At 36.9% G+C, this 27,960-nt stretch overlaps 1 protein-coding gene across 1 annotated transcript; it reads left to right on the plus strand.

Annotated features, from left to right (window-relative positions):
* Positions 1-325: 325 nt before the first annotated feature.
* Positions 326-27,938, plus strand: PDE6C (phosphodiesterase 6C). The gene is made up of 22 exons (XM_009897738.2): positions 326-1,015; positions 9,243-9,395; positions 9,510-9,599; positions 9,822-9,962; positions 10,530-10,604; positions 10,693-10,757; positions 10,861-10,927; positions 11,637-11,684; positions 11,866-12,015; positions 12,662-12,805; positions 12,900-12,968; positions 15,619-15,765; positions 16,191-16,298; positions 16,390-16,499; positions 18,496-18,583; positions 20,220-20,320; positions 21,409-21,516; positions 21,789-21,852; positions 23,420-23,494; positions 23,632-23,715; positions 24,747-24,900; positions 27,682-27,938. Exons 1-22 carry the CDS (start codon positions 536-538, stop codon positions 27,750-27,752), a joined length of 2,592 nt encoding a protein of 863 aa, XP_009896040.1. The 5' UTR covers positions 326-535; the 3' UTR covers positions 27,753-27,938.
* Positions 27,939-27,960: the final 22 nt, after the last annotated feature.

Consider the following 27,960-nt stretch of genomic DNA (forward strand, 5'->3'; position numbering starts at 1 on the left):
GTTACACTTTGTTTTCCTTCACTTAAGTACCCCTCATAAATACACATGTGCTCATTAGCGCACGTGTACCATGTGGGCTAAGTATCTAAGTGGAATTCCTCTTATTATGTTTTAGTGTAATCTTTTGTATGTATAGTCAAAATACATACTGTGAGCAGAGGAGATAACATACAGGTATGCATATTTACACATCAGACAACTTTTTAAGGTTTAAGAACTAATTTGAAATGCTAAAATGATTCCCTTAGGATTTATGAGCTAAGAATGCTCAGGGATTTAGTGTCCTGACATCTCTTTAATTAGCAGTCTCCAAGATCTCACACTAAGAAGAAGCTAAGCCAGTGCCTTCTGTCATATCTCAAGAGTTTCAGAAGGATTTGAAGCCACAGAGGAAGGTGAATGTACTATGCCTGTGAGCTACGCAATATGTACAAAGTAATATTTTCTTACTAGTATCAAGATAGAACTTCTTGCTACGCTCCTATTTTGATGGTGATGCCGTTCTAAAAGAAATCCTAACAACAGTCCAGCAAAGATGGGTGAGGTAAATAAAGATGCCGTTGAAAAATACTTGGAGAACAACCCCCAGTTTGCCAAGGAGTATTTTGACCGAAAAATGAGGGCAGAAGTGCTGGGAAGTATCTTTAATGTGAACCCTGGAGATGTGAAGGAAGGAGTCAGCTTCAAAGACATGTCCCGTCTGGAGGAAAGTAACATACTTTTTGAACTGATCACAGAAATCCAGGATGAAGCAGGCACTATGGAAAAGATAGTGCACAAGGCCCTGCAGAGGCTGTCACAGCTGCTGGCAGCTGATCGGTGTAGTATGTTTGTTTGTCGTTCCCGAAATGGTATTCCAGAGGTAGCCACCAGGCTTCTGGATGTCACTCCAACTTCCAGCTATGAGGAAAATTTGGTGAAACCGGACAATGAGACTGTTTTTCCTCTGGACATTGGGATAGCGGGCTGGGTTGCTCATAGCAAGAAGTTTTTTAATATACCTGATGTGAAAAAGGTAAGTGACTTCTTTTGGAGAACAGGTTTCAGTGCATTTGTTTACTCAGCTTCCTGCAGAGGTCTTGTGGTACAGTCATTCTTTGAAAACATTCCACAGAGAAAGCCAGATCAAAAGCATGAGAAAAGCAGCAGCAGTTTGCTTAAAATCCAGTAGAATGACATCAAGTAGCCTAGTGAGGTAATTCCAATATCCTTGGAATGTAGTGTAATTTAAAATAATAACAAAAATTAGTATTAGATTAGTACAGACCATAAATACTTATGTTTCTGTTGAACAAGGCAGACTCCTATTCTGTTTTCCAGTATAGGCTTGCAAGTGTTCTCCCGTATCATTCCATGCACCTCTGAATAGAATTAATTTGCAGCTTTAGTAATGAGGATGCTTCCTCACAATGATATGTGTGTGTGTGCATATTCAGCTTCAAATTACTCCAAATTTTGAGGATGTCCATCCAGGTCCAGGGCTTTTGTTCAGAGCCATCTATAGAAGATGATTAATCCACCAGAGCTCCTCTTACATTTTCAGAGTTTCTCTTGTATTTGCATGGGACAACCTTCCTTTAGCAATGAGGGTGATACATGTCACTAAAATGGTTAAATAGAATGATGAGTGACCTAACAAATGAAACACTTATGAGTGAGAACTGCTTTAGAAATTGCTCTGAAATACACAGGGAAACATAAATGTGTTTTGATGCTGTAGATTAAGATAGCTAATCTTCTATTATGAAACGGTGACAGCTTCATTTCTCTTTAGCTTTATGTGGAAAATCTCAGAATAATCAAATGGTGTTGAGATAATTGTACAAGATGACATTCTGGTTTCTCAGGACTTCCTCTGTAGTAATTTTAAAATTCTGGGCCATTTTGGAAAAGGAAAACACCTCAGTGTCCTAAGCTCAATGTAAATAATAAAAGTCTTTATACACAGCAATTATTTATATTTTCCAGGAGGTAAACAAAAAGTAATGCATTTTATCATATTAAAAGTTGTCAGACAAAGGAATAAAGCACTTCCTTTAAAGCTCTGAAACAAATTAAAATGTATTTATATGTGAAAAGAACATTCCAATGTAGAGCAAACTGCCTCAGATGTGTAAGTAAAAATAATAGGACCAAACAGGACAATGACTTATTTGAGGAAACAAATAATTTGATTTTTAACTGACCACTAAGATGCTTTCTTCAATGGCTGCTGTTCTGACAAGAAGCATGTGCCTCTTACCAACACATGGGGAGATTGAAGGATAATCCTTCTAAATTCATAAGGCTGATTACATGAGAAAAGATCAGGAGGATCAAGAAAGATGTGCCTTCTATCAGACACTGCACTGCTCCTTAAGGTCATTATGTGAGAGGTGCCCAGAGCAAGGCTGCCCAAATATTTCTGCATTTGCATTTGGACTTGTTCAAAATTTTGTGACAAACATAATTTGAATATGCTTAAATAAGAGAACCTTTCTGTCAAGCTAATCCTTCTAGGTACACATTTTGCACTCATAAATTAATTCATGTTGGCTGATAGCTATCCAGCCATTAGCCAATCACTCTAAGGTAATCTTTACTTAGGCATCCATTTACTTGCTTAGTGTTAATGAGGTCTATACCATTAGGTCCACACTTAAAAATGCAGTTAAACTATGTTGCCATTAATCCACATTTGGTAAATAAATGTCATCAAAGTATTGACATTTTATAAGTAAATTGCAAAACTTCCAGAGACTCCTTCAGGATTGGTATTTGGTATTTAAAACCAACCTTGAATGTCTCCCAATTGTCACCATTTCCATTCTATTTGTACAAAAAGTCAAGTCCACAAATTTACACCCCTTACACAAGCAAAGCTCCCACTAATGTTACCAAACTCTTCTTCTCCATAAGGAATGCAGAACTTCAGCTTTAATCCGTACCTTTTAAGAAATATAATTAGTCCATGTCAGCAGAAATCAGCATCCACTGAAGCCTTGATCACGTTTTTGAAAGGATCATTACTTTTCAGATCACTTTGTATACAGTTCACTTTAGTTACATTGTCTGCTGCCCAAATCCTGAGCAAAAATGACAGAGTTAAGTCAGAGATAAATTTTGTCTCTACTGCCTTGTCAGACTACAAAATGTACAATGAGCAATTCTAGATGGCCACAGTACTTTAAAGATATCATGCCTATCCAATTTCTATTGTTGACACAAGCCACAACCAAACAGCATAGTGGTTTCTAAGTCCTAAGTACATGACAACATTGACAAACTCACAGTGGGACATTTTCATGCTTCTGTTTACCACCCCTTTGTAACAAGAATGAATGTAATGAAAGACTACAATAGCAATAAATAATTTTAAAAAAATAGGATTCCACTTTTAGTGCCTGGTAGTCAGCTCTTTAGAGATTATCTTCTCCTTCAATTTGGAAAGATACCAATAAACGTGAGGAAGCTCCTCATCCTGACTAATGCTTCAGAAAAGAAAAGCAGAGGGAAAGACACAGACCTTCCATAATTAACTTAGTAGTCAGAGCAGTCTACCCCGACAAGATTATGGACCTGTTGACTGCAAGGGCTAATAGCATTTAATCCAGGGTTTAACAGTACTGAGAAATAGGAGGCCAGGCAGGACCACTACTCTAATAATTTGCCTCACATTATTCCCAGGGTCTGGCAGAGGTCGTGACTCAAATTTTCCAAAGTAAAATAACAGACTGCATAATATGTGCTACACCCATTAGTATTCTTTAAATGTTAACTGGTAGCAGACAGCATAATAAATAAGTGTGCAGTTACCTTACTTATTTTGCTAAGGCATTATATCCAAATAAAACTAAGAACTAAGAAATAGTTAAACAAGGACCGTGTCTTCTAGGGGATCAAAATCTCAAATTCTCAAAATGCAAGAACCAATATATTTGCTTTATGCCATCATGTAGTTAAATTATCACTTTATTCCTTTTAATCCAGAGATTTTTGAAGACAAAGATTAACTGAGGAATGGAAATTCAATGAATAATATTCCTGGCTATAGTAGAGTATAAAATTTTATAAATGCTTCAAAAGAAGTGAAGGCTTTTGGATTAGATCTATAAAGGACCTGAAATATTCTAATACTGAAGTAACAAACCCTCAGTTTTAGAGGTCCTGCACTGCAACCAACAACCCCCACTGAAGTGAAGAAACAACAGACCGTGGAGAGATTCTGGTGTTTGCAACTCAGATTAAGCATTCTGAGCAGTGATCATTGTGGCACCTAATTTAACCTCTGGAAACCATGGGACAAAACAAACACATCTTCTAGTTGCAAGCATAGCTTTGTAAAGTCATCCAGCTCATTTGCATGAGGGCTTTTTTATGGGAATTCTACTTTGTTTTAATACAGGGGTAGGAGAGACTTTAATTCCAGGCCTATCTGAAGTGATGAGAGTTTCATATTTGTAGCAATGTGCCATCCCCAGACTCCAGGCTGGAATGAGGAAGAAGAGGCAGCCCATCCCTTTTGTTGAATCTACATAAAACTGCAAAAGAAATTAAATATTTTTTGAAGAAGGGAGAGTGAAGGGGAGCATGGTTTTGCAGCCCAGTGAATCAAATTGATATGTGGCAGTGGTAGACCTGGACACTGAACTGTTGTTCAGCTGGATGTTTGTAAATGCTCCGGGAACACACAGCAGTGGTCCCAGGACCAACTGGAAAGATGAAAATGTGTTCCAATCTGTAATAAAGACAAAGACTCAGTCAATTTACAAGAAAATATTTTAACACAGGAACAAATTTCTATTATACATAGAATACATACATAGAATAAACCAGGTTGGAAGAGACCTTCAAGATCATCGCATCCAACCCATCAACCAATCCAACACCGCCCAAGCAACTAACCCACAGCACCAAGTACCCCGTCAAGTCTTCTCCTAAAAACCTCCAGTGATGGCGACTCCACCACCTCCCCAGGCAGCCCATTCCAATGTGCAATCACTCTTTCTGTATAGAACTTTTTTCTAACATCCAGCCTGAATCTCCCCTGGCGCAGCCTGAGACAGAAGAAAAATCCAAACTTTTAATTCTTTCCTTGCATTAATTTGTGTTAAAAGGAAAGTTCCCAAAAACTAAGGAAAAAATTAACATTAAAAAATAAAACTAAAATGTCGCTTTTGATTTTCTTGTTTTATGTGGAAAAAAATACTTATACAAGGTAATACAGATTAAATTTTTAAAGTTTCTAAATAGCCACTACATATGGCAAATAAAAAGCCCCCAGATGCTGTTAATTTCTCTTTGATTCAGTTTCAGAACTCTAGTGATCCTAAAGTCCATTTGTTCTGTAACACTAGTAAGTTACACGTCAAGGGCTGCCCAGGGGCATTGTGGAGTCTCCCTCTCTGAAGATATTCAAAACCTGCCTGGAAGTATTCCAGTGTAATCTAGTATAGGTGATCCAGCTCTGGCAGGGGGGTTGGACTGGATGGTCTTTTGAGGTTCCTTCCAACCCTCAATGTTCTGTGAAAATGCAGTTGGTTTACATCCCTGATTATATGATTTTTTCAGTGTGGCCTCATGAATGGCCAACTCCTTTAGCTAAGTGGCTGGCTTCTTTGGACCTGATGGTAGGTCATTTTTATTTTCCATTCATGCACAATTATATCATTATGAAGCAAAACCATTTGTGAATTCAAATTAGAATACGCAGAAATAGGAGATGACGTGATACAGCACAGCAATACCACTTAGTCAGTGGTAAAAAATTTGCTTGAGAAATCTGAGACAATGCAAGACAATCAGTGAGAGAACAAAACATGGGGAAGAGGAGAAAATACTACATGGCTACCAGAAAGAAAATCAAAAACATGCAAAAATGGTGCAATGAAATGTATGAGAATGATGAGGTAACACCAGATGTCAGAGATTCCTGTGGTTCCTGATCCAGTAATGGCTCCAGATACACTCCTGGTCATCACACATCTAAAGGATGATGCATTTTTGTCTGAACTCATCTCTCTAACCCAGAACCTCCATCCCAATATGAAGTAGTCATAACTACAAGGGGTCCCAGAAAGCCATGCTTACTCTGTGCTTCATAAGAGGAAAAACAGAGAGAAAAGGCATCTGCTGTCTTGGTACAACCACCTCAGGTATAGGATTAAGTCTTATTGCTCTCCTTAACTGTGATATTCGAGGCACTTGACCGAGTTCAAAATGAAGAGGAAGGCAGCAGCCTCTGTACTAACAACTTTATGCTGCTGTTCTTACTACCTGAAATCAGCCAAAGTAGTGAATTTCCACCCTGACTAGCTGAATAGGGAAGAGAGAACCTTGCTACCTTAATCTTTTGAGTTGCTTTTCACACTTCTCCATTTCTCTGTCTCCCTGCATTTGTATAAATGACATGCTTTTGTATATGCAATGGAAGCCAAGTTAACAAATTAACAGGGGTTACACAATCTCATTCCTTATGATAACTTTTGCATTTTTTAATCAATTTTACACAGAACAAATAATTTACACAGCAGATTTTGACCTGGAGTTTCCAGTCGTGTCGAACTCACTTGCTTCAGGCTGCGTTTTGATGTTAATCCCATCAGAAATGCTCAAGGCTTATCTAGGTGTTCTGGAGTGCAGTTTAGCAAATGCTAAAACAACATTATGAAGTGGGAGATATACACCTTTTATTAAAGACTGTAGGATGGTTCAATAAACATTAGAGTGATGGTCTTCATTAAGCTTGGCCTACAATAAAGCCTGTGAAAGGCTAGACATTTTTGCAGGGATTGTTTTCATAGTTTACTTAAAGAATTGTGGGATATCTAAAATCAGCCAAGAAAGAGCTGGTCATGAAAGAAATAAGGTCTCTAAAAATGGATAAAAGGAAACTTGGAAAAACATATCAATCCCGCAAAAGAACTCAGATATGCAAGGAGAGACTTAAGATTCCTCCCAGTTACCTTCTATCACCTACAACAGAGAGATGAACACATTCTTCTCAATGTGACTTATGGGGATGGCACAGGCTAAGAGACTTGATTCTGTGTAAATCTAGAGATTAGACCAATTCTGTAAGCCCAGACAATAAATATAGAAGAGACGTTTCAGGGTTACTTCCACACATGTAATTCCTTTCATAGAAAGGAATTAGAAGGTTAATGTAAATGCAAATGTAAAAGATGAGCTGTCTAAAGACTATGAAGTACTGGAGTTAAAAAGCCATCCGAATATTTTAAACACATAATAAAATCTGGTCTACTTTCTCAGGGTTCTACTTGCTATAAATTCAACATATATCAGAGACAATTAGTAGAGGAAAAGATCTAAATAGTAGACCAAACAAACAAACAAACAAACAAGTAAGTAAAAAGTTTTGGCGTTTCCTAGCCTTTTTGTGCTTGATTTTGCACCCTAGAAAATGTTTCTGTTTGTTTGTTTAAGTAGCTCTATGTGTAATTTATGAAGAAACTCCACTATGTGACATCCTGCAACATTCTCTGCAAGGAAGGTGCATTGAGATTCACCAGGAAGGTCTTGGCTGCCCAAGCAGTAATTAATAGCTTTGTGGGCAGACATACAGTCACTTTATCAGTGGGTTCACAAATACTTGCTAAGAGCAGGGAATTGGTAAGGTTTGGGAATCTTGGTTCCAGGTGGAAGTCCTTAAAACAGAGCTGCTTTGGCCTCTCTCTGGCTGGCTGCTATTCCTGTCGGTGATGTTATGATGTAGTCTGACCATCCCTGGTCACCAGGCCGCTTGCCACCTCTTCACATTCTCATTTAGTACCAACTGATCATCACCTTGAGAACTGGAAGCAGACCTGCTAAGGCAAATTCAGGGAGAATCTGCCATTGAATGCAGACCAGGACCTGAGTGCTCACCTCTTCAAAGTTTGAGCAGTTCAACCATTTGTTAGCAGTGCCAGATGTGAGGGGACAGAAAAGGCTATGTGAAGACAGTCTGGCTATTTTATCTGCACATATTAACAGATTTCATACCCCCAACTCATAACTCAGCTCTTTTAGATATATTATAATAAGATAGAATAGAATAGAATAGAATAGAATAGAATAGAATAGAATAGAATAGAATAGAATAGAATAGAATAGAATAGAATAGAATAGATCAGGTTGGAAGAGACCTTTGAGATCATAGAGTCCAACCTATCATCCAACACCATCTAATCAACTAAACCATGGCACCAAGCACCCCTTCCAGTCTCTTCCTAAACACCTCCAGTGATGGTGACTCCACCACCTCCGGGGCAGCCCATTCTAATGGGCAATCACCCTTTCTGTGAAGAACTTCTTCCTAATATCCAGCCTAAAACACAGCAACCCTTGACAAACAGATTTCCCTGACAAATTTCAAATCCCTTTTAAAAATAAAAGAACACTAAAGCATTTAAAAAGAAACACTAAGAATTTCTGTGATAGGGGAAATGAAACAGCTTCCCATGAAACATGAACAAGCTTCCCAGTATTTTTTTACATAAAAGAATGAAAATAGTTTTTCCTAAATCTTCCTCAGCATTCAGTTTTAAGGATGAAATTGATGATGTAGTTAGTTGTTGCCCATTTATTAGCCTTGTGGTCTCATTCCCCCATGATCATAGACCTAACAAAAGCTGTGCTGTGTCCTAATACCCCTGTGCACCAGAAGAGCATGTTGGTCTGGAAGCAGCAGGACTAGGGGTCTGCCAGTCTGGAATGAGTAAGAAACAGCTCAGGGAGATGAATACCTGCTTGGGACATCTCTGCCAGAAGCATTTTTAGCCATATACATTCAGGACAGGTGGTAGTTTCAAACAGTTTTATGACTGTTACCAACAGAAATAATTAAATATCAAGAAATACTACTATGAAGTATTATGAAGTATTATGAAGTAATTCTCTTACATGTAAGCCGTATGTATTAAACTCTCAGGTGGCCATAAAGTCATGTTACTCCCTTCTTGATTCTTGATTTTCCCATCTTTTTAATTCCTCAAGTTCCTCATCATTCTAATGAAAACCTGCACAAAACTTGGTTTCAGAAGCTATATTCATAACCAATGCCTAAGTTAATCTTGTACATGTACAGAGCTAAGACTGTGTTAAACAGTGATAATATTTGTTGCAAGTAATAAACTTACCGCACTGTGAAACTGTGCTCACAGCATTACAAATTATCAAATGAAATTATCATTTGCTCTTGGTGTGAAAACTTGTATGTGCATTTCATTTATGGATTGTTTCCCCCCCCCCTTTTCTTACAGAACAACCATTTTTCTGATTTCATGGACAAAAAAACTGGCTATACAACAGTCAGTATGTTGGCAGTCCCAATTATGCAGGGCAAAGAGGTGCTTGCTGTTGTGATGGCACTCAACAAATCAAACGCGCCTGAGTTCTCAAAAGAGGATGAAGAGGTAATAACCTCAAATTTCAATTGACAATATGGTTGTTAGTTCAACAAGTAATTTGAGTGAATCTGCTTCTTGGTCTGACACTTTTCTCTTATTTTTGCTCTTTGTAATTTTTAGGTCTTTAAAAAATACCTCAATTTTATATCTTTGGTCCTAAGAAACCATCATACGTCGTATCTCTACAATATTGAATCCCGAAAAAGTCAGGTATAGAAGAATCTTTTAATGATAATCCTTAGTTTTAGCATGAAACCATTATTATTCCCCCTACTGTATATTTTTGTAAATTCACTGAAGTAAGGATAGCACTGATTTATTTTGTAACAGTAATGCACCTTCTCATTTTATTCTGGAATGCCTAGGATTCATATGTTAATGTTGTAAACATTTACCCTCTTTCTTTCTTTTATTTTTTGTTTTTCTAAATAGATGCTTTTGTGGTCTGCTAACAAAGTGTTTGAAGAGCTAACAGATATAGAACGACAGTTTCACAAAGCACTGTATACTATTCGAATGTATTTGAATTGTGAAAGGTACTCTGTTGGCCTGCTGGATATGACTAAAGAGAAGGTAACAATCATTCTCCCTGCTTGCTAGGAATGTGCTACTCCCAGCTTTAAGCTATAAAATACATCCTTCTGATTCAGTCATTCTGCATATTTCTAGTGCATGTCCCTCCATGACACAAAACTACCATGCTTTCTAACCCTTTGGGATAATAAACACATTACAATAATTTCATGCAAAATGACCTTGGCAAAGAATATAGCCACAATAAACATAAATGCTAATTCTGAAATATTTTTTTCATATTAATAACTCCATGCAAGAAAGAGTAGAAGAGAGAAGTGAGGTCTGATTACTGCTTTATAAATACTGGCCTTCCAAAACAACAACTGAGCTATACAACTGCCCAGAGAAAGCTTCAGCTTTCAGGCCTGAAATTTACTGGTAAACATTTCTTGCCTGAATATATGTAACAATGTCTTCTTAATATTGTCTGAAACATGACCATAGTAAACTATGGAGAAGGAAAAATAAAATTGCTATCCACAGATGTCATGTTATCTGTGAACACAGAATTGGTATGGTTTGGTTTCTTTTCCTTTTGCTAAACCCTGTGCATTGTTTTCCCAGGAGTTCTATGATGAGTGGCCAATCCGGCTGGGGGAGGCAGAGCCTTACAAAGGCCCCAAGACACCTGATGGACGGGTAAGGATATTAAATTTTCTTTTGATGAGTTTAGTTTTGACATTGAGGTCCTGCAGATCACCTACATGTTCTTCTCTTTTTTATTTAGGAAGTCAACTTCTATAAAATTATTGACTATATTTTACATGGAAAAGAAGAGATCAAAGTAATTCCGTGAGTATTCATTGGCAGCCTGTGAATGTATGGCAAATAGATATATTGCTGGGGTAGCTTAATAATATTGCACAAATTATTTAATTTCATTCTTTCTCTAAAGGTCACCTCCACCAGATCACTGGTGTCTTGTCAGTGGATTGCCAACATATGTTGCTGAAAATGGATTTGTAAGTTCACGGTAAAAGTAAAAACTGAAAGTTTCATTTCATGCAGCCCTTCTGATTGAACAACAAACCCCTTAATCATCCCCACAACCAGAGACCTATATAAAAATATCATGCTGCTTCCCTTGTCACTGGTGCCCAGTGAAATCATGTGAGTGAGTAGTATGGATGGAGGCAAGCCCACAGCACAGTCAGAATATCAGGAAAATTTCCTTCTGAGTGTGGTGACATCAGAGAAATAACATGCACATCCACTGTCACTTTCCAGCTTTGCTAAGTCTCACAAAAAAAGGTCAAAGTAAGAAAATCATCCCATACACAATTTCAGAACTTCCATTTTTTCATCTCTCTTCCTGTGTAGATGATGTACATAATTTAAAGTTATGATGTTGACACTTATTAGCAATCCTTTGGCATGGACAGAACCCCTAGTTATTTCTTTCTATATCCCCCGGGTTTGTAGAAATCACTGGAAATTATTTTCCGAACCATTATGCTTATGCATGATGGGACACACACATGAGGGTCTCTGTTATAAGCACTCCAGAATTACATCTGTTATAACCACATCTAATTTAATAGGAACAGTTTTAATTTCTGTGGCTGCTCACTGTTATCTCAGCAAATAAATATGCCTTTTTAAAACATCAGGCCAAATCTTGGTGCACTTTATATTTCATTCAAACAATGTCTCCTTTTCTTTCTGCTGCAGATTTGTAACATGATGAATGCACCAGCAGATGAGTATTTCACATTTCAGGTAATTCCAGTAATATTAATAATTACACACATTGTAGAAAAATATGCTAATGCTTTCCACTAATCAGTGACAAACTTGATTACTTTTATCCTGTGTTTGTGAAGCACAGATCTTAGTGTTATGGTGCCTGTATCAGTTTTAAAAGGAATACACATTCTCGTTTTGTTTGGCTTTCCTACAGAAAGGACCAGTGGATGAAACTGGATGGGTTATCAAAAATGTTCTGTCATTGCCTATTGTCAACAAAAAAGAAGAAATTGTGGGAGTTGCAACATTTTACAATAGGAAAGATGGAAAACCTTTTGACGAGTATGATGAACAGATCACTGAAGTAAGCTTAGTAGGATTAGAGGCTTTAAGGAGCCATGTGATATTAATAAAAATATTATTGCAAAAAGTAATTTAGAAATGTCTAGCAGTTTTCAAATAGGCTATATTAACATCTAACTGAATGTCTTTCTTCTTCTCTATACAGTTTCTTAAGAATGAGAAATTTTATTTCCCTTTATAAATCTGAAAATTTTCGAGAGATCATTTACATTCCACTAATGAACAAAAGTCAGATATAATTTTAATCATGTTTTAGTGATAGTCACCATCTTCTAGTTAGATAGCACGCTGCTTGCCAATAGATATTGTGCCTGTGACCACAGGAGTTACCCCAGTGTTCATGATCACGTGTACTAGGGCATGGTAAGATGCTACATAGTGTACCAAGTCCACTCAGTTAACTTAAGCGTTGAAGTCTTGGATACAAAATGGTACTATAGGCCCTTAATTACTAGGTTGAGTTAAACATCTTTAAAAGCTGTGAGGTGCTAACAGAACCTATTTCTGGAAGGCAAAGGCTTTTAATAAACAGAGCTTTGCTTTTTAAAGAGCACTACCAGAAACTGGTATTTAAGACAAGTAAGTTCAAATTGTTGGTTCGATTTTATTGACACTGTGTCATTTTGCTTTGCTTGGTTTTGTTCCAGACTCTCACACAGTTCCTGGGATGGTCAGTTTTAAACACTGACACTTACGACAAAATGAACAAGCTTGAAAACAGGAAAGACATTGCTCAGGAAATGCTTATGTACCAGACAAAGGCCACCCCTGCTGAAGTTGAATCTATACTGGTAAATTTCTACCCTGACTCACAAAATTAAAGCAGGAAATTTGCAGGAATTTGCACAATTTGTACAAACCCTGAATTTATTACTTTGTTTTTAGAAATACAAGGAGAAATTAAATGTAAATAGCATAGAAGAATGTGATCAAAAGGATCTTATCAGGATTTTGGTAAGTCATTAAACTGAAAATTCTGGTGGCATGTATATAGTACTGTGTATAGTTTAAATATAGTACTGTATTCTCACTATAGAAAAAAAAACAATATATACAATTGATTTTAGCTATAAGATCCACAAGCTAGATGGAGATGGTTTAATACTACAGCTTCAGCCTCTTCAGTTCTTATATGTGCAGACCTCACGCTTCCCTACAAGGAAACATTCTGTCCTAACAATGTGCCAATGGATATTATTTTCTGCATTTCCTTAGGCAGAGTAGTCCAAAGCTAGTGACCAGTGACTTCATAGTGATGAAACATACTTGACCTGATCAGTTAGAACTCTGCTACCAGTGAACCAAAATGAGTCAGTCTCCTTTCCAGACTGTGTGAGTCCTCTGGCTGCCTTAGTATTTCAGTCTAGAAAGGGAGTGATCTTTTTGGAGGAAAGATTGAATGAACTCACACTGTTAATGACTCAAACCTACTTAAACTAAACAAACAAACAAAAAGGGTCAAAATACACACAGACCTGTTGACTTCCAGTATCATTAGCTTCATGTATTTCTTCCCTTTACACCACATTTACTAATGTAGACACAGCCACAGGGAAAAGATCTAATTAGACTATTTTTAGTTATGCATATGTGCATTCCAGAAGCCAATGGTGTTAAGGTTTTACTGGCTCCTACAAAAGAGATGCTCACACAGCTTGTGAAAACTAGTAGATAAACATGGTAAAATCTATTGGTAGAGCAACAACTGGTTATTATGGTACAGGCTCCAAATTTGAAACCATAATACTGCTATTAATTTTTTAATCTCTCAAAAAGCAATTGAGTTCTCTCAACACTGTGGAGTCACAAATTCAGAGGTCTAGTACCTTCTGCACTGCCGTTCTCTCAACACTGTGGAGTCACAAATTCAGAGGTCTAGTACCTTCTGCACTGCCAAGGCTACATGAAAATGCTTTATCCTATTATAAGACCTGGAATCCCTGATAGCTAATGGGATAAAGCAGGTGTTTCTAGATCTGATGATTCACAAAGTAATGGGTCTTAAAACACCACTGCTCCAGGTTTCCTTGTCCTTGACCTCAGATCAGAGGATGGATGTTCAGCCTTATTTATTGAAATATGTGCATATATTCAGTCATCTCTTTTCCCTATCTGTAAACCAGAGATCATTTATGTACTATTATGGAAGAAGGAAGTCAACTGTGATCATATAATCCTACTTTTTCTGCTGTGTGGACTTCCCTGACGTGATTCTTATTTAGAATGAGGCACATTCTTTAAATATAATACCATTCTCCTTAACTTTTGGGATACATAGATGAAAAGCATTACAGAACAGTTCACTAGTACCCCTATTACCAGATTGGCTATTTAATGTGATACTGTACATAAAAGAGGCAATTTAAATATAATACAGGCTCTTTAACTTTCATATCCTATGCACATTAGAATTTAGTGTATGTTTTATGGAGGTTCTTCAGAACAGAGAGCAGGTCTAAGCTCTGTATCTGCCCTTCAGAGAAATAAAAATCCCTGAATGCCATCCACACAGCTTCTAATGAAATTTAGTGCATGAGGAAAAATTATGCACCTGTACAGTTATCTACTTCTGGAATCACCTCTCATTTTCATCAGTGGTCAAGACTGTTCAGAATAGACTGCTGCAGAAAGGCCATTACTAGGACAGAATCCCCACCAACTACAGCATTAGAAAGTAAATTACTCTAAAGTATTTGAAGTAACCTATAAAACCCACGAATACTAAATGTCTTACTTTATGCATATATTGAGATAACTCAAGGGCCAAACAATCAATAATCTACTGCAAGCAAACAAAAGCACAAATAAGATTTGTGAATTTTTACATCTGATCATTTAGGATTCTCAAGTTCACTTTGCATGTGCTAAATGAACCTTACAGGTTTGTCTATTAAATGTATATAGGCTAGAACAGACAAAGAGAGACTGTCGCAGGAGACAAGGTAAGACAGACTAATTTTGAGAATTGATTGAGGAGTAGAAACAAATCACCATCATTCCAGAGGTTAAAAAGTGCACAGGATTCTTTGATTGCCTATAGACTCTACCAGAGAACAGGCAGCTATGGGTAGGTAGGTATGCAAGCCAGCCTTCTGTTATTTAAAAAAAGCAGTTTCTACACTTCATTGTACCATAGAAAGAAAAAATATGTTGTCCTAGACAGGTTGGTTTTGGTCACTATATTCATCACTATTCATAAGAACCAAAAAGGAAGAACAACACTTAAGAGTAGTAATTTTGCTTCCCAAAAAAGGTGAACTTGCTCCTTGAGACCAGGCTAAAAGTGGGAGAATCATATGATTTTATACCAGATTTTATTCCAGGGCCTGAGATTTCTGAACTAAGGAAATGGTGAGATGGCCACAGCAGATTTGTGTTGGAATTCAGAGTTAGGAATAAACACTGCCTTGCCAAGACTTTCACCTATGTATGGCTGTGCGTCATAACTTGATACACATTAGTTGGTACTGAAACCTGAGGCCTTTGAAGTTACAGCAAGCATACTGTCCTTTGGCAATGCTTCTACTGAAGTCAGAAGATATTTTCCCCCCACACACTTTCTTCTTGCCAGAATAACCCTTATATTCTTCATGTCTCCTAACAGAAAGAAGAATTACCTGATCCAAAAGATTTAGAACTGTATGAATTCCGCTTCAGTGACTTTCCTGTTACAGAACATGGCCTGATAACTTGTGGAATACGACTGTTCTTTGAGATAAATGTTGTTGAAAAGTTCAAAGTCCCAGCTGAGGTCTGATTTATTTTGTCTTGCTTGTATGCATTTTAAGATAGAAGAAAAATAGCTGACTACAGGTTATTAAATATAAAAGCAAGCAATACTAAAATATTAGTGGTATGGATAATAATCATCCATTCTTAATTAAACATGTATTTGTAACAAAGATTTATAACTAACCCTGAAATTGTGTGAATTAACATGCATTTACATAAGAATAATTTGCTGTGTCCAATTCAATGAAAAGTAATTATTTTCATAGACCTTGCCCATTATTACTGTAACTTCACTGTGTATTCCAGTAATTTTATAATGATTAAATTATTACATAATTACTGGAATATACTATGAAATTACTGTAATCATGTTCCAAGTTCTACTGCACGTTGTTTCTACATTTGAATTAGCGGCACAGTCTTAATCACTTTTGTTCATAATAGGTCCTTACAAGATGGATGTACACAGTTAGGAAGGGTTATCGAGATATCACTTACCATAACTGGCGACATGGGTTCAACGTGGGACAAACAATGTTTACGTTGCTGATGGTAATGTTGCTGCATGCATTATTTAATTTTACTTTGAATTCCAACTGGAAAATTCAGGGATGTACACAGAATTGTCTGTTTTCTTATACAGACAGGCAAAATAAAGAAGTACTACACTGATCTAGAAGCCTTTGCCATGGTGGCTGCTGCTTTCTGCCATGACATTGATCACAGAGGGACCAATAACTTGTATCAAATGAAGTAAGTACAAATGCTCAAATATATGAAACTGTAGTATTTTTAGTGGCAAATCAACAATACATGTCAAAACTTGCAAAAATAGAGGTATACATTCTGTATTCATCTGGCATGAATAAACATCTTTCCTATGGAAGATTTCTGTCTCATAGCATTTGTCATGACAGCTGAAACACAAAGACAAAAAGCAAAAGTGGAATCCTAAAAGGATCTCCTGGACCTGCAATTTGTTTTTAAAACTCCAGTATTACTTGTATTGCAGCAGAGCTTCAGTGAGGCCACAAATAAATGAGTAAAGTAAACCCCAATCTAGATTATTCTTTCTTCAAGACCGAGCATAAGCACTTCTCTGGAGAGGGATTCAGGATGTGGCACAGAAAAGGGCAGTTTAGAGTGAGATAGGATTTAAGCTGCATTCTTTTTCTCAGTTTATACCATCAGGTTTGACTAACTGTTTTTCCCCCGCCCCCCTCAGTTACTGACTGATGCAGGTTCTTTCCCGAGTTGTAATCTCCTCACATTATACAGGATTCTAAGATAAAGAGCTTGTGTTCTGCCCCTTGGTTCACATGCCAGTAACTTACCATGAGGTTAAGCTCTGCAATTCATGCTTTTTGTTCTGACAAAACATTCTAAAGGATTTCTTTGAAAATTTTCCTTTGTTATGAAACAATGTCAATTAGTAGAGGCTTGCTATAAAACAATAATTTTGTTTTAAACTTACCTTTTTATTACAACATTAAATATCATGGTGAGACCCATTCTTCTCCTGAAGAGTGAGCAATCTACCATTTACACTTTTACATGATCTGTTAGGGCATATTTTGGTGTGTTAGCTGGGGAACACAGATTTCTCAGAATGTCACGTGTAGCAGAAGATTGTAAATAAAATTTTCAGAGCACAGCTTCCAACCAGTTGTATGTCCAGAATGATTCATCCTCTTCTGACCCTGGATACACTCCTCCCAGGAGAGGCATTTCAGCCTGCGTGCTAGAGCAGTGACGTGAAGGGATTTTCTGATTATTCTCAGGGATTCTCCAGGTGACGTAGGAGAGAGAGAATGTCAAACATTTATTCTTACTCAGAGGATGGCTTCTCATCCAAATAAGTTTATGGGTTTTTTTAAATCTTCCTACTGTGGTCTTCCCTAGCTGAAAGCCCTTTGCGTGAGGTCATGTGCAGTAAATCTATTTATGAGTCATGAGGTTTTACCAAGACAGTCCTAATTACAAGTCAGAAAACACAGGTGGCATGCAGCTATCCAAATCTGCCTTGGGTTATCTGAGGACTGGAACTGTTAGCCAAAGAAAGAAAGAAGGGAATTACACTTCCAAACATGCGGAACAACCTGGAGCTTATGTAGATAGGACACTTCTCCCTTCCTCCCAGTACCATAGTTTGAGACAATTTCCTCTGCTTGAAGCTTACCCTGATGTCAGATTGATGCTTTGAACTCTGTGGTAAAACTAAACATATATGAGCTGTCAGGATTTGTGCAGTCCATAAAATAGTGATTTTGAGGGTAGTAAGAGGCCCAAGAACATTAGAGGAATTAAACTCTATTATGCTGTTTTAGATTTAACTTACAGTCAGATAAAAGCCACAGGCAATACAGGCCCCAGTCATCACAGACAGACAAAAGCCATGCAACAGAACATGAAAAGCTAGATGAAGGCTACTTTTAAGGTAGACAGAAAGTGAGTACATTAATAAAACAGCAAAACTGAACATGCAATATAAAACAGAGGCATGTTTCAGTTTTGAGGCATCTAACCATACTTTTGATTTTAGTGGGCCCTGACCACCAAGTGCTCTCCAACTTCCATCAAGAAAGACAAGGGAAGACAACCAAATGTTTTATTCCTTTGCATTACACCAATGGTTGAGATATACAGAATAAACTATTGAACATGCAGATCAGAAGCATTTTAATCCTAAAAATTTGAAGCAAAAATATTGGCTCCAAAACACTACATAAAATTGCTTCTTTTTCAACAGGTCAGCTGCTCCGCTGGCAAAACTTCATGGTTCCTCCATTTTAGAAAGGCATCACCTAGAGTACAGTAAAACCCTACTGCAAGATGAGGTATGTCTGATCAATGCAAAAGATCCAATTAAGTTATGAGCTTCCAAATCTCACTGTCTCATTCATTCCTACAAGTCCAGATTAAGAAATAATGCTAAAATTTGGAAGTTTAAGACAAATCCTTTCGGATTATCCACTTTTAGAGAAATATTGGTAATTTCTGGTGAGAAACAGGCCCAAAATAGAAAGGTTTCCCTGTAGGATTCCCTCACAATCCTCAGCTTTTTTCCTGCTTTCACAAAACAGCAGATGTAGAAAACAAAGAAGCAAAGCAGAAACTAAAATATATACATACAAAACATTGCAATTAGATTGCTGATTGTGGGGTCTGACTTCAGCTGCTGACTCCGGCAGCTGAGGAACAAAGGGATGGAAGTTTTCATGAAGGGTTCCCTGACCCCCAGGATAGACCAGCCCTACACTGTACCTTGCAAGAAGAGAGATGTTCTCGAGACTGTCCTACAGCTGCCATTAGCAATCTTCCATGAACTAGGCAAATGCCCTCAGCTGCCCTTCCACAGCAGGTGCAGAGATGAGAGGCCTCACCCCAGTCAGGCTAAACAAAATGGTGGCAGCACAGGGCCCCTGCCCTGTGTGCTCCTCCTGTGCAGCTCAGCCGCTCTTCCTTCAGTAGTGCTTGATCTGTCCTGGCTACAAGGAAAGAGACTATCTACAACTTCTGATTTTGTACTTTACAGGGAAGTAACAGGCAAGGCTTGAACACATGGCCCTTCCATCCCACCTGTTTGCACCAGTGTGGCAGGCACACACTTCCATCCTCGTTTTCCATTTTCTAATCGCTGTTGGTGGTGCTATTTCCTGGCCTCATGAGGCCACAGAATAAGTCCTTACAATAATCAGTAGCACAATGATCATAAAAACTCCAGAAGATTTATGATTTTTAAAAACTCATAAACATAGCAAACCCCTTTACTTTTCTTGATGGTGATGTTTTTCTAATGTGAGATGTTGGGGACTAACTGCTCTTTGCTGGAGTCAGGACCTCTGGAGGCTCTCAAAAGTGCCACTGCTGTGCCCCATGCTCTCACAGGTATTGTGGCCCCTCAGTTAAAGATGAAAGGAAACCCAGGAGACTTAGAAAAGTGATGAGTGTGATGCTTTCATTTTGTTTGCTTGAGGAAAAGGACATTGTGCTTATTATGGCAGGTCTCTAATAGCACTGCAAGCAATTATGCTAACTGACATTAACAGAAGGAAAAGGTTTCTGAGGTGTAGTTTTGAAAAGCCTAGGAAAATTAGATTTATGGAATGTGAACTGAAAAGAAGTTATAAAGACCTGCCACTTCTTTACTAATTAAATGGAATACAGGTGGCTTTCTTTGATTTTAAATTATGTATGTCAAGAGGACTGAGTCACTGTGGATTTAGTTATTTGTGCAGCTTCTGAGAGCAGTGTCTTAGACCCACCCACTGTTCACACTGCTACTTACCCATTTATTAGCCACAAATAAGGGCCATCTTTATCAACTGACTAATTTTTAATTTGTAGCATTATTTTAATTTAGGGACTGGAGTTGGAAAATTTTGTTATACTGTTCTGTGAGACAATCTGTAGCGTACAAACCAAAGACAGTATTATAAAAGGAACTGACTTTGTAAACTTTCCATCTTGCAGAGTTTAAACATCTTCCAGAACCTAAATAAGCGACAGTTTGAAACCGTTCTACACTTATTTGAAGTTGCAATAATAGCAACTGATTTGGCTTTGTATTTCAAGTAAGTGCTCAGTTCTGTGTAACTTTCTAATGAAAAAAATATGTCAATCCTGTAGAATTTATAACTGTAGTTTTCAGTTGTTTAGATGCAGAGTACAAAGCTATATTTAAAGTTGGTATTATGGCTGACACGTTCTTAAGATTCACTTTAAGCTTTCAAATTATAAAACACAAAAATGCATATAAATCTAGTATACTTTCAGTAGGTTATTCAAATATGCTTTTAGTTAAAGCAAACACTGCATTTCAGAAGTGTGGATTCTGTAACCTAACCATTAGGCTGTGTGCATCTGTGATACCAAACTACAATTACACATATTAAAGAGGAGTATTCATATGACATGGAAATTAAGATGCTAGTTTAAAAATAAAACTGCAGACATGAATTAATCCCAGTGCTAAACATGAGAAAGACTTCAAATGCAAAATCTTCCATCCTGTTCCTAAGTTACTGACTTAAGGTACTTTTATAATCAGTATTCTCCTTAAAGATATACAGAGTTTGTTTTGGTCCAGATATCTTATGACTAGGAAAATTTAAAGTCAGGAGACAGGAAACGACTCAGTAAGTTGTTCAACAGGAGTTATTAATTTTAGTGAACAGTAATTCCATTATTTCATTCTAAATGCAAATCAGAGGATTTACTAAGCAATAACAAGTCATGCTTGCATTTTTCAAAATTCTTCTCAGTCAGGACTTAGTGCTGCTTTGGATATTTGATGGGAGGGAGTGGAAGAACATGTATTAGTATTTGCATCACTCTTCCCAATTCATTACACTACAGGAAATAATAAACATGTAATACTAAAGGATGTCATACTAAACAGTTTAATGTGAAGAGTTAGGAAACTGGTTATTTGTGTCAGGAATTCTAACATAATACTTTACATGTCAGTGGTATATAGCAAAATCTAAATGTGCTAGGTTACCTGAAAAATTTGAGTTCAACAGGAAGAATTTTGGTATCACTATGGCTGGGAATGCTCCTTTGGAAAAGACTAAGTATCAGAAATATGATTTTTTCTATTTCATTTCTAATGCAGGAACTTTTACTTACTAATGCATGGTTTATTGGAATGTTTTAACAGGAAAAGAACTATGTTTCAGAAGATTGTGGATGCAATTGAAAAAATGGAATCAGAAGAGGAGGCAATTAAATACATATCTATTGACCCAACCAAAAAAGAAGTCATCATGTATGTGGTTAATATTTTACTGTTTATTCACTTAGTTATCTAGGACCAGATGAGGAAGTAATTTGGGCACCTAAACATGTAAACTAAGACTTGGTATTATTGTCTGTTGATGAGCATAACCGTGATTTTAATTTAGATGTCTGTAATCTCCTCAGAATGTGCAAAACATGTATCCATCTGCATGCTAGCTATCTAAATTCCTCCAAAAAAATCAATTTTCCCCCCCTATCGTCATCCTAACTATACTCCTGTTATGTTTTATGCTTTCAAAGGGCTATGATGATGACTGGATGTGACCTGTCTGCAATAACCAAGCCTTGGGAAGTGCAAAGTAAGGTAGGTATTTTTCAAATACAGAATACTGCATTTACTGCCTCTTTGGTGCATGATAATTAAAAAAACCAACTTATGATCAGTTGATAGATAATGTTTAATTATCTGCACCCAACAGTGTTTCCACAAAACAATCTGTTGCTGTGAGTGTAAGGATTACATGATACAGCTTAAGGGTTCCAAGAAATGTAATAAAAATAGAAATGGGTAGATTCAGATTGGATGTTAGGAAGAAATTCTTCAACCATGAGGGTGGTGAGACACTGGAACAGGTTACCCAGGGAGGTGGTAGAAGCCTCATCCCTGGAGGTTTTTAAGGCCAGACTGGATGTGGCTCTGAGCAACCTGATCAAGTATGAGGTGTCCCTGCCCATGGCAGGAGGGCTAAGGTGCCTTCCAACCTTAACAATTCTGTGATTCTATGATTCTATACCTCTCTCCAACCACTGCAGAATTGTTCCACTCTTCTCTACTTGTCCTCCAGTTAAAATTGGCATCCTTTATTCTGTCAGCTATTCTAGCTACCCTTAAATACTACTCAATTCTTTTTGTGCTTTCCAGTTGTGTTGGTTGTTTAGGGTTTTTTTTGTTTGGTTGGTTTTTTGTACAGATATAACAACATTATGATATTGTGTCTGTTCTGTAGATCCTGGTGCCACTGCAAAGTAGCTGAAGCTAAAAATATATTCTTTGGTACCTTGTGGCACTGCTTTGCACATAAGTACTTCAAGAACTCCAGTATTTACTGACCAGCACAGTGAAGCTTATCACTTGCCCTTACAGGAGCAGGTTTTAACAATGCATAACCAAAATACAATTGGAAGATGCTTGTGGAGCCTTCTAAAGTAATAAAGTATGTTATAGTTAAGAGACATTGCTACTACAGCCTTGTTCCTGTTCACAATAATCTATCGTTTACTCAGCATGCACCAGAATATAGTAGAGATCATAAAATAATAGAATCAATGAGGTTGGAGAAGACCTCAGAGATCATCAAGTCCAACCTATCACCCAGCACCTCATGACTAACTAAACCATGGCTTCAAGTGCCACGTCCAATCCCCTTTTGAACACCTCCAGGAATGGTGACTCCACTACCTCACTGGGAAGCACATTCCAATGGCCAATTACTCTTTCTGTGAAGACCTTTCTCCTCATGTTGAGCCTAAACTTCCCCTGGCACAGCTTGAGACTGTGTCCTCTTGTTCTGGTGCTGGTTGCCTGGGAAGTTTGCTGGAAAAAGTCTTCAGTATACCTGAGAGTATCTGTAATTTTTGAAAGATGCATTTGACTACTTCAGGAAGTCAAGGGATTGAAGAGGGGAATTCTATTACATTTCACCTAAACTCCCTATTTCTGGAGGAGTTGTAAAACTATTCAGAGATAACGCAGCTAGCAAGAACTAAGTCTGCTCTTTGTGGATGGGGATTTAGTAATAATAAAGTAGTAAACAGTAATATGACAGTTTTTGGTGAGTCAACATTTTCACACTTTCTGAAAAGCCCAGTTTATTCATTTATTGAAATTTACTGCTATCTGCTGACACTTCCACTGATTTGTGATTATTCAGGTTGCCCTCATGGTTGCAAATGAATTCTGGGAGCAAGGTGACCTGGAACGAACTGTGCTACAGCAACAACCAATTGTAAGTACTAAATAATTTAACTGTGCTAAGCAGTATTAACTGTTACTAAAACACTGAATTGTGCACGATGCTTACTAGACCATTACACCAAAAAGTATGTTATCTACATCACTTAAATTACTGCTATTCTGTTCTAGCCTATGATGGACAGAAACAAAGGAGATGAACTACCTAAGCTCCAAGTTGGTTTCATAGATTTTGTGTGTACATTTGTGTATAAGGTAAGAATGATTTTGTTTTGTTTTCCCATGGCAGTAGTTCTGATGGCACAGTTAATGAAAACTGTAGCCATTAAAAAAATCTAGACAACAGCAGGACTCTTGGTCAGAGGCTAAACTATCACAAAGACTGTAATTTTGCAATCTTTGGTGACATAGAAGAATTGCTCCCACAATGTAAATTCAAGAGATATTAAGCAAATTCATAAAAAGTGAAGATCTCAAAGAGGGCCCTGAGGGTTACTACCTGGAAAGACTGAGTTAGAAAAGCTAGTCTGATTCTTCACAGTTCCACTGAATACAAGTATTCAACATGTGGATTATTACACGTTACAGTTAATGGCAAAGCAAAGAAATAGGAAATTTGCAATATTCTGGAAATGCAGATATTCTATATCTTCTGTATATAGATTATGTCTTCTGTATGGCACTGAAATGCCAACATTATTAATACCTGTCCAGTTTTTAATATTATCCCAATACATCACACAGCAAAGTAACAGGTACTAACATTTTCAGATACCTTGGAATATACTATAAGATAGCAGATTTTTATCTGTATTGTGACTTAATAAAACACTCAATAAAATATTGTTTATCATAGTTATATCTATCAGACTATCAAATGTAGGATTAGGGAAGTTACTAAAATGTGTGGTATGTAATTCAGATTTTTTCTAACTGACTATGGGCACAATAGGGCATTATCCCAACACAGTTTTTCCAATAATGGCACCACGGCATAGCCAAGAACAGGCTTTCAAATGTGCACCAGCAGGCAGACACACTGTTTAATTTTTTTTTCTTTTCAACAGAAATTGCACTACCAGAGGTGGAATAAGTGCTTGAAAAACAAAGTTAAATCAAATAAAATTAATTAGTCTAATGTAGTATACATATTGAATTAGATGTAACAGAAAAATGAAAGTTAATGTTTTTTTTTCTGCAAAGTAGCAGTAGTTCCACAAATACAGACTTTATAGATCATCAGTGTTTGCAAATTTCTAATTCACTAACTTAAATTGTTTGTATAGGAATTCTCAAGGTTTCACAAGGAAATTACACCTATGTTTGATGGTCTTCAAAACAATAGGGTTGAATGGAAAACACGAGCTGATGAATATGAAGAGAAGATGAAAGTTATTGAAGAGCAAAAGAAAAAGGAAGAAGAAGAAGCTGCCAAAAAAGGTTAAGTAACTTCTATGATTTTCATTTATATATTACTGTAGTCAATATATTTTCTTTCCCAAATTAATATTTGCTGTGCACTTGTGCAATATTCTATTAAACTTTATACTAATGGTATGCAAGTTCTGAATTAGCCAAATTAGCTTTATCTTTACTTGGAGGAGGAATAGATTTTAAAGATTACACAACTGCAGTGGACTGAACTCAGTTTCTGCATTGCATTACAGAAAATATGACCATCATGAAAGTAAAGGGAATGTAAAATTTCTTGTCTCTTAAGACTCAACCCAAAATGTAATCGAACATTTATCTGTGGATACTGCTATCGCCTGAAACACTAGGGATGTACCAAAATTCAGTGTGGCATCAGCCCCAAATATATTCCAGTTCTTTGTTTAAGGTGAAAATGAAAAGCATAAGGAAAAGGGCTGGGAATGGATAATGTTGTTTTGAAAATGAAAGAGCAAATCCCCACTTCTTTCAAGTTTAAGGTAAAGCTTTTGGCTCTAGTTCCCTACCATCAGATACCTGGCTAAAATACACTCTCTCTCATATGACAAATTTAACACTGATCTTCCTAAAATAGCCCAAGTCCTCAAATTGAAAATTGGCTCTGTGTACAACAACCTAGAAGAGAAAGTGATTTTACATAAACTGAGAACCTATCACTCAAGCTCAAGAGTGAAATGAGTCAGTTATTTTTATTTTGTATTGCTTGTGGAGCAGCAGGTCAACAGCTTTGCCAATCATTTGAGATGACTGAAAAGGCAGAGAGGAAAAACAAAAATACAAAAATGCATTCAATTACTACAGAATGCTTTGTTGTCAGCTAGTTTGAAAAAGAAAACTTAGTTTACTCTGGTCCATATCTTTAAAACATAAACCAGTACTGAATGATTTATTTTTTGATCAGTGTCTGTTGGAAATAGGTGAGTATTCTTCACATTTCACATAAAAAGGAGAGGCTACACAAGGCCATCACGATGGTAACTTGATAAAGTTACTGTCGACTGTGAAGTTACTGCCTCCTAAAATAAAAAACACTAGGCTAGAATTTAAAAAGTGATGTTGCAAAGTGGTTAAAAAAATACTGTAGGCTATATGACTCAATTGAAGTAGACTTTGGAAATAGCTTAATAAAATGAGTCAAATATTCTTGTAATGAAATTATGAGAAGTATTTTGGCCTGCTGTGATACCACTTAAGTACACTTTCACAGAAATTATGGCCACTCCACTGTCTTCCAGATTTATTAAAAAAAGAACAACACTTTTTTGCAATTAATAATATAGTATTAATATTTAAGACTAATTTATTGCTGAGAACTAGCTGGTTGTGAGTATGAGCAAAGTACTCTCTCCTTACACTGGAATAGTAAGCATCTGAACTTCACAGAAATACCAGTAAAACTAAACAACCCGGGACCTACACACAAACATTTGCTTTCTTGGCAAATAGCAAAACTACTGAAGTCTGCTCCTATGCCCTTAAGCATACAGTTCTTAAAAATCAAATTATATTTATGGGAAGACTCAGGTATTTCTACTTCCCACTTGAAGTTAGGGCCATCTTACATCATTGATTATTTTAGAATTACTTAGTCACTGACATAAGGAAAGAAATTTTCTCTCACGAAGAACCCTAGACAGGCAAGCATAGAAAGATTGATTTGCAGGAGATAAGGATCTGACCTTTGCATATCATAAGCGGCATCATAAAATGTAAGTGAATTATTTTGCATCTTTTTAAACATGCACTGAAATAAGGCCATGCACATTTGTGAAGGACACTGTCAAATCAAGGCTGTGTAAATATATGGTCTTGTTAAGTCAGTTCATACAAACTACAATCTGATACATGCTGAACCACAGTGGTTTCTCTAGATCACACTGACCTGGCTATTTTTAGCCATTCAGCAGACAGAAAACAAAATAAACATATTTGCTGAACCACTACAGTGGAAAGTTCAGAACCGAAACTACAACAGAATCCATACAATTAAACTAAGAAAATACATAGTTAGTAACATAGTTTTGATTATATCCACAAATTACAGAGGGTGGGACACTGATTATGTGACATGTTTCAATGCAGGTGGAAAGGGTGGAAAGGGTCGAAAATGACCTAGTAACATGGTGATCCACAGCTTTCAAATGTAAGTTTTAATTCTAATATTGGTATCTTACCTTAAATGAACCTGAAAACGCTATTTATTACATTGGAAGAGTCTATGACCAACAAGCATCTGTGGAATCATTTGAGAGAGACAGTAACAGAATCAGTAGCTATAGATAACAAGCATAAAAACTGTCTCTCTTAATTGGTAATTACAAAGGGATTCATGCAGGGTTGGATAAAGGCTTATACAATCAGGTCAAATTAAAGTTTTTTGTATGATCCACTTCAAAAATAGATTCACAGATTATATTGATCCAAGAGTTTGGTTTTTTTTGCATGGCTTGCATACCTCGGTTTTGTATGTGTGGGACAGAGCGATATATATTTAACTACTGAAACTTTCCAGTAAGAGTGGTTCAGTGTGTGTTTGGTCCTTTGAAAAATGTTGGTATCAGCTATAACACTATATACATATATGTATATATATATGATGTGTTACTGTTTCTTACTCCATTTTCCCCAAGTAGCAAAAGCACGTTCAATTATCAGAAGGACAAACACACATAATATGCTTATCTCAAACCCAACACCTTTTTAACAAGAAATTAGAGCAGCTAAAATTAACAGAATATATTCACTTTACCTTCCTTCTCTGTTTTATAGCTGAAAATGCAGCAGGAGGTGGTGGCGGAAGCACGGAGGATGGAAAATCCAAAACATGTATAGTTTTGTAATTCTTTGTCTCAGACACTGTTTCTGATACAGAAAAGACACCTAGAAAGAACTTCAAGAAGCCTCAATGGATTTCAGCTTTGCCTAGAATAGTGTAGATCAAATCCTTTAACAATCCTCTTAAATGCCTGCCATTTGTTGGAAATAATTTTTGATGGAGTAAACAGTTTCAATTAAAAACTGGAAAATTAAAAGCAAAAATAATGGTGC

This window comes from Dryobates pubescens, chromosome 8 (assembly GCF_014839835.1).
Source record: "Dryobates pubescens isolate bDryPub1 chromosome 8, bDryPub1.pri, whole genome shotgun sequence".
Taxonomy (NCBI): domain Eukaryota; kingdom Metazoa; phylum Chordata; class Aves; order Piciformes; family Picidae; genus Dryobates; species Dryobates pubescens.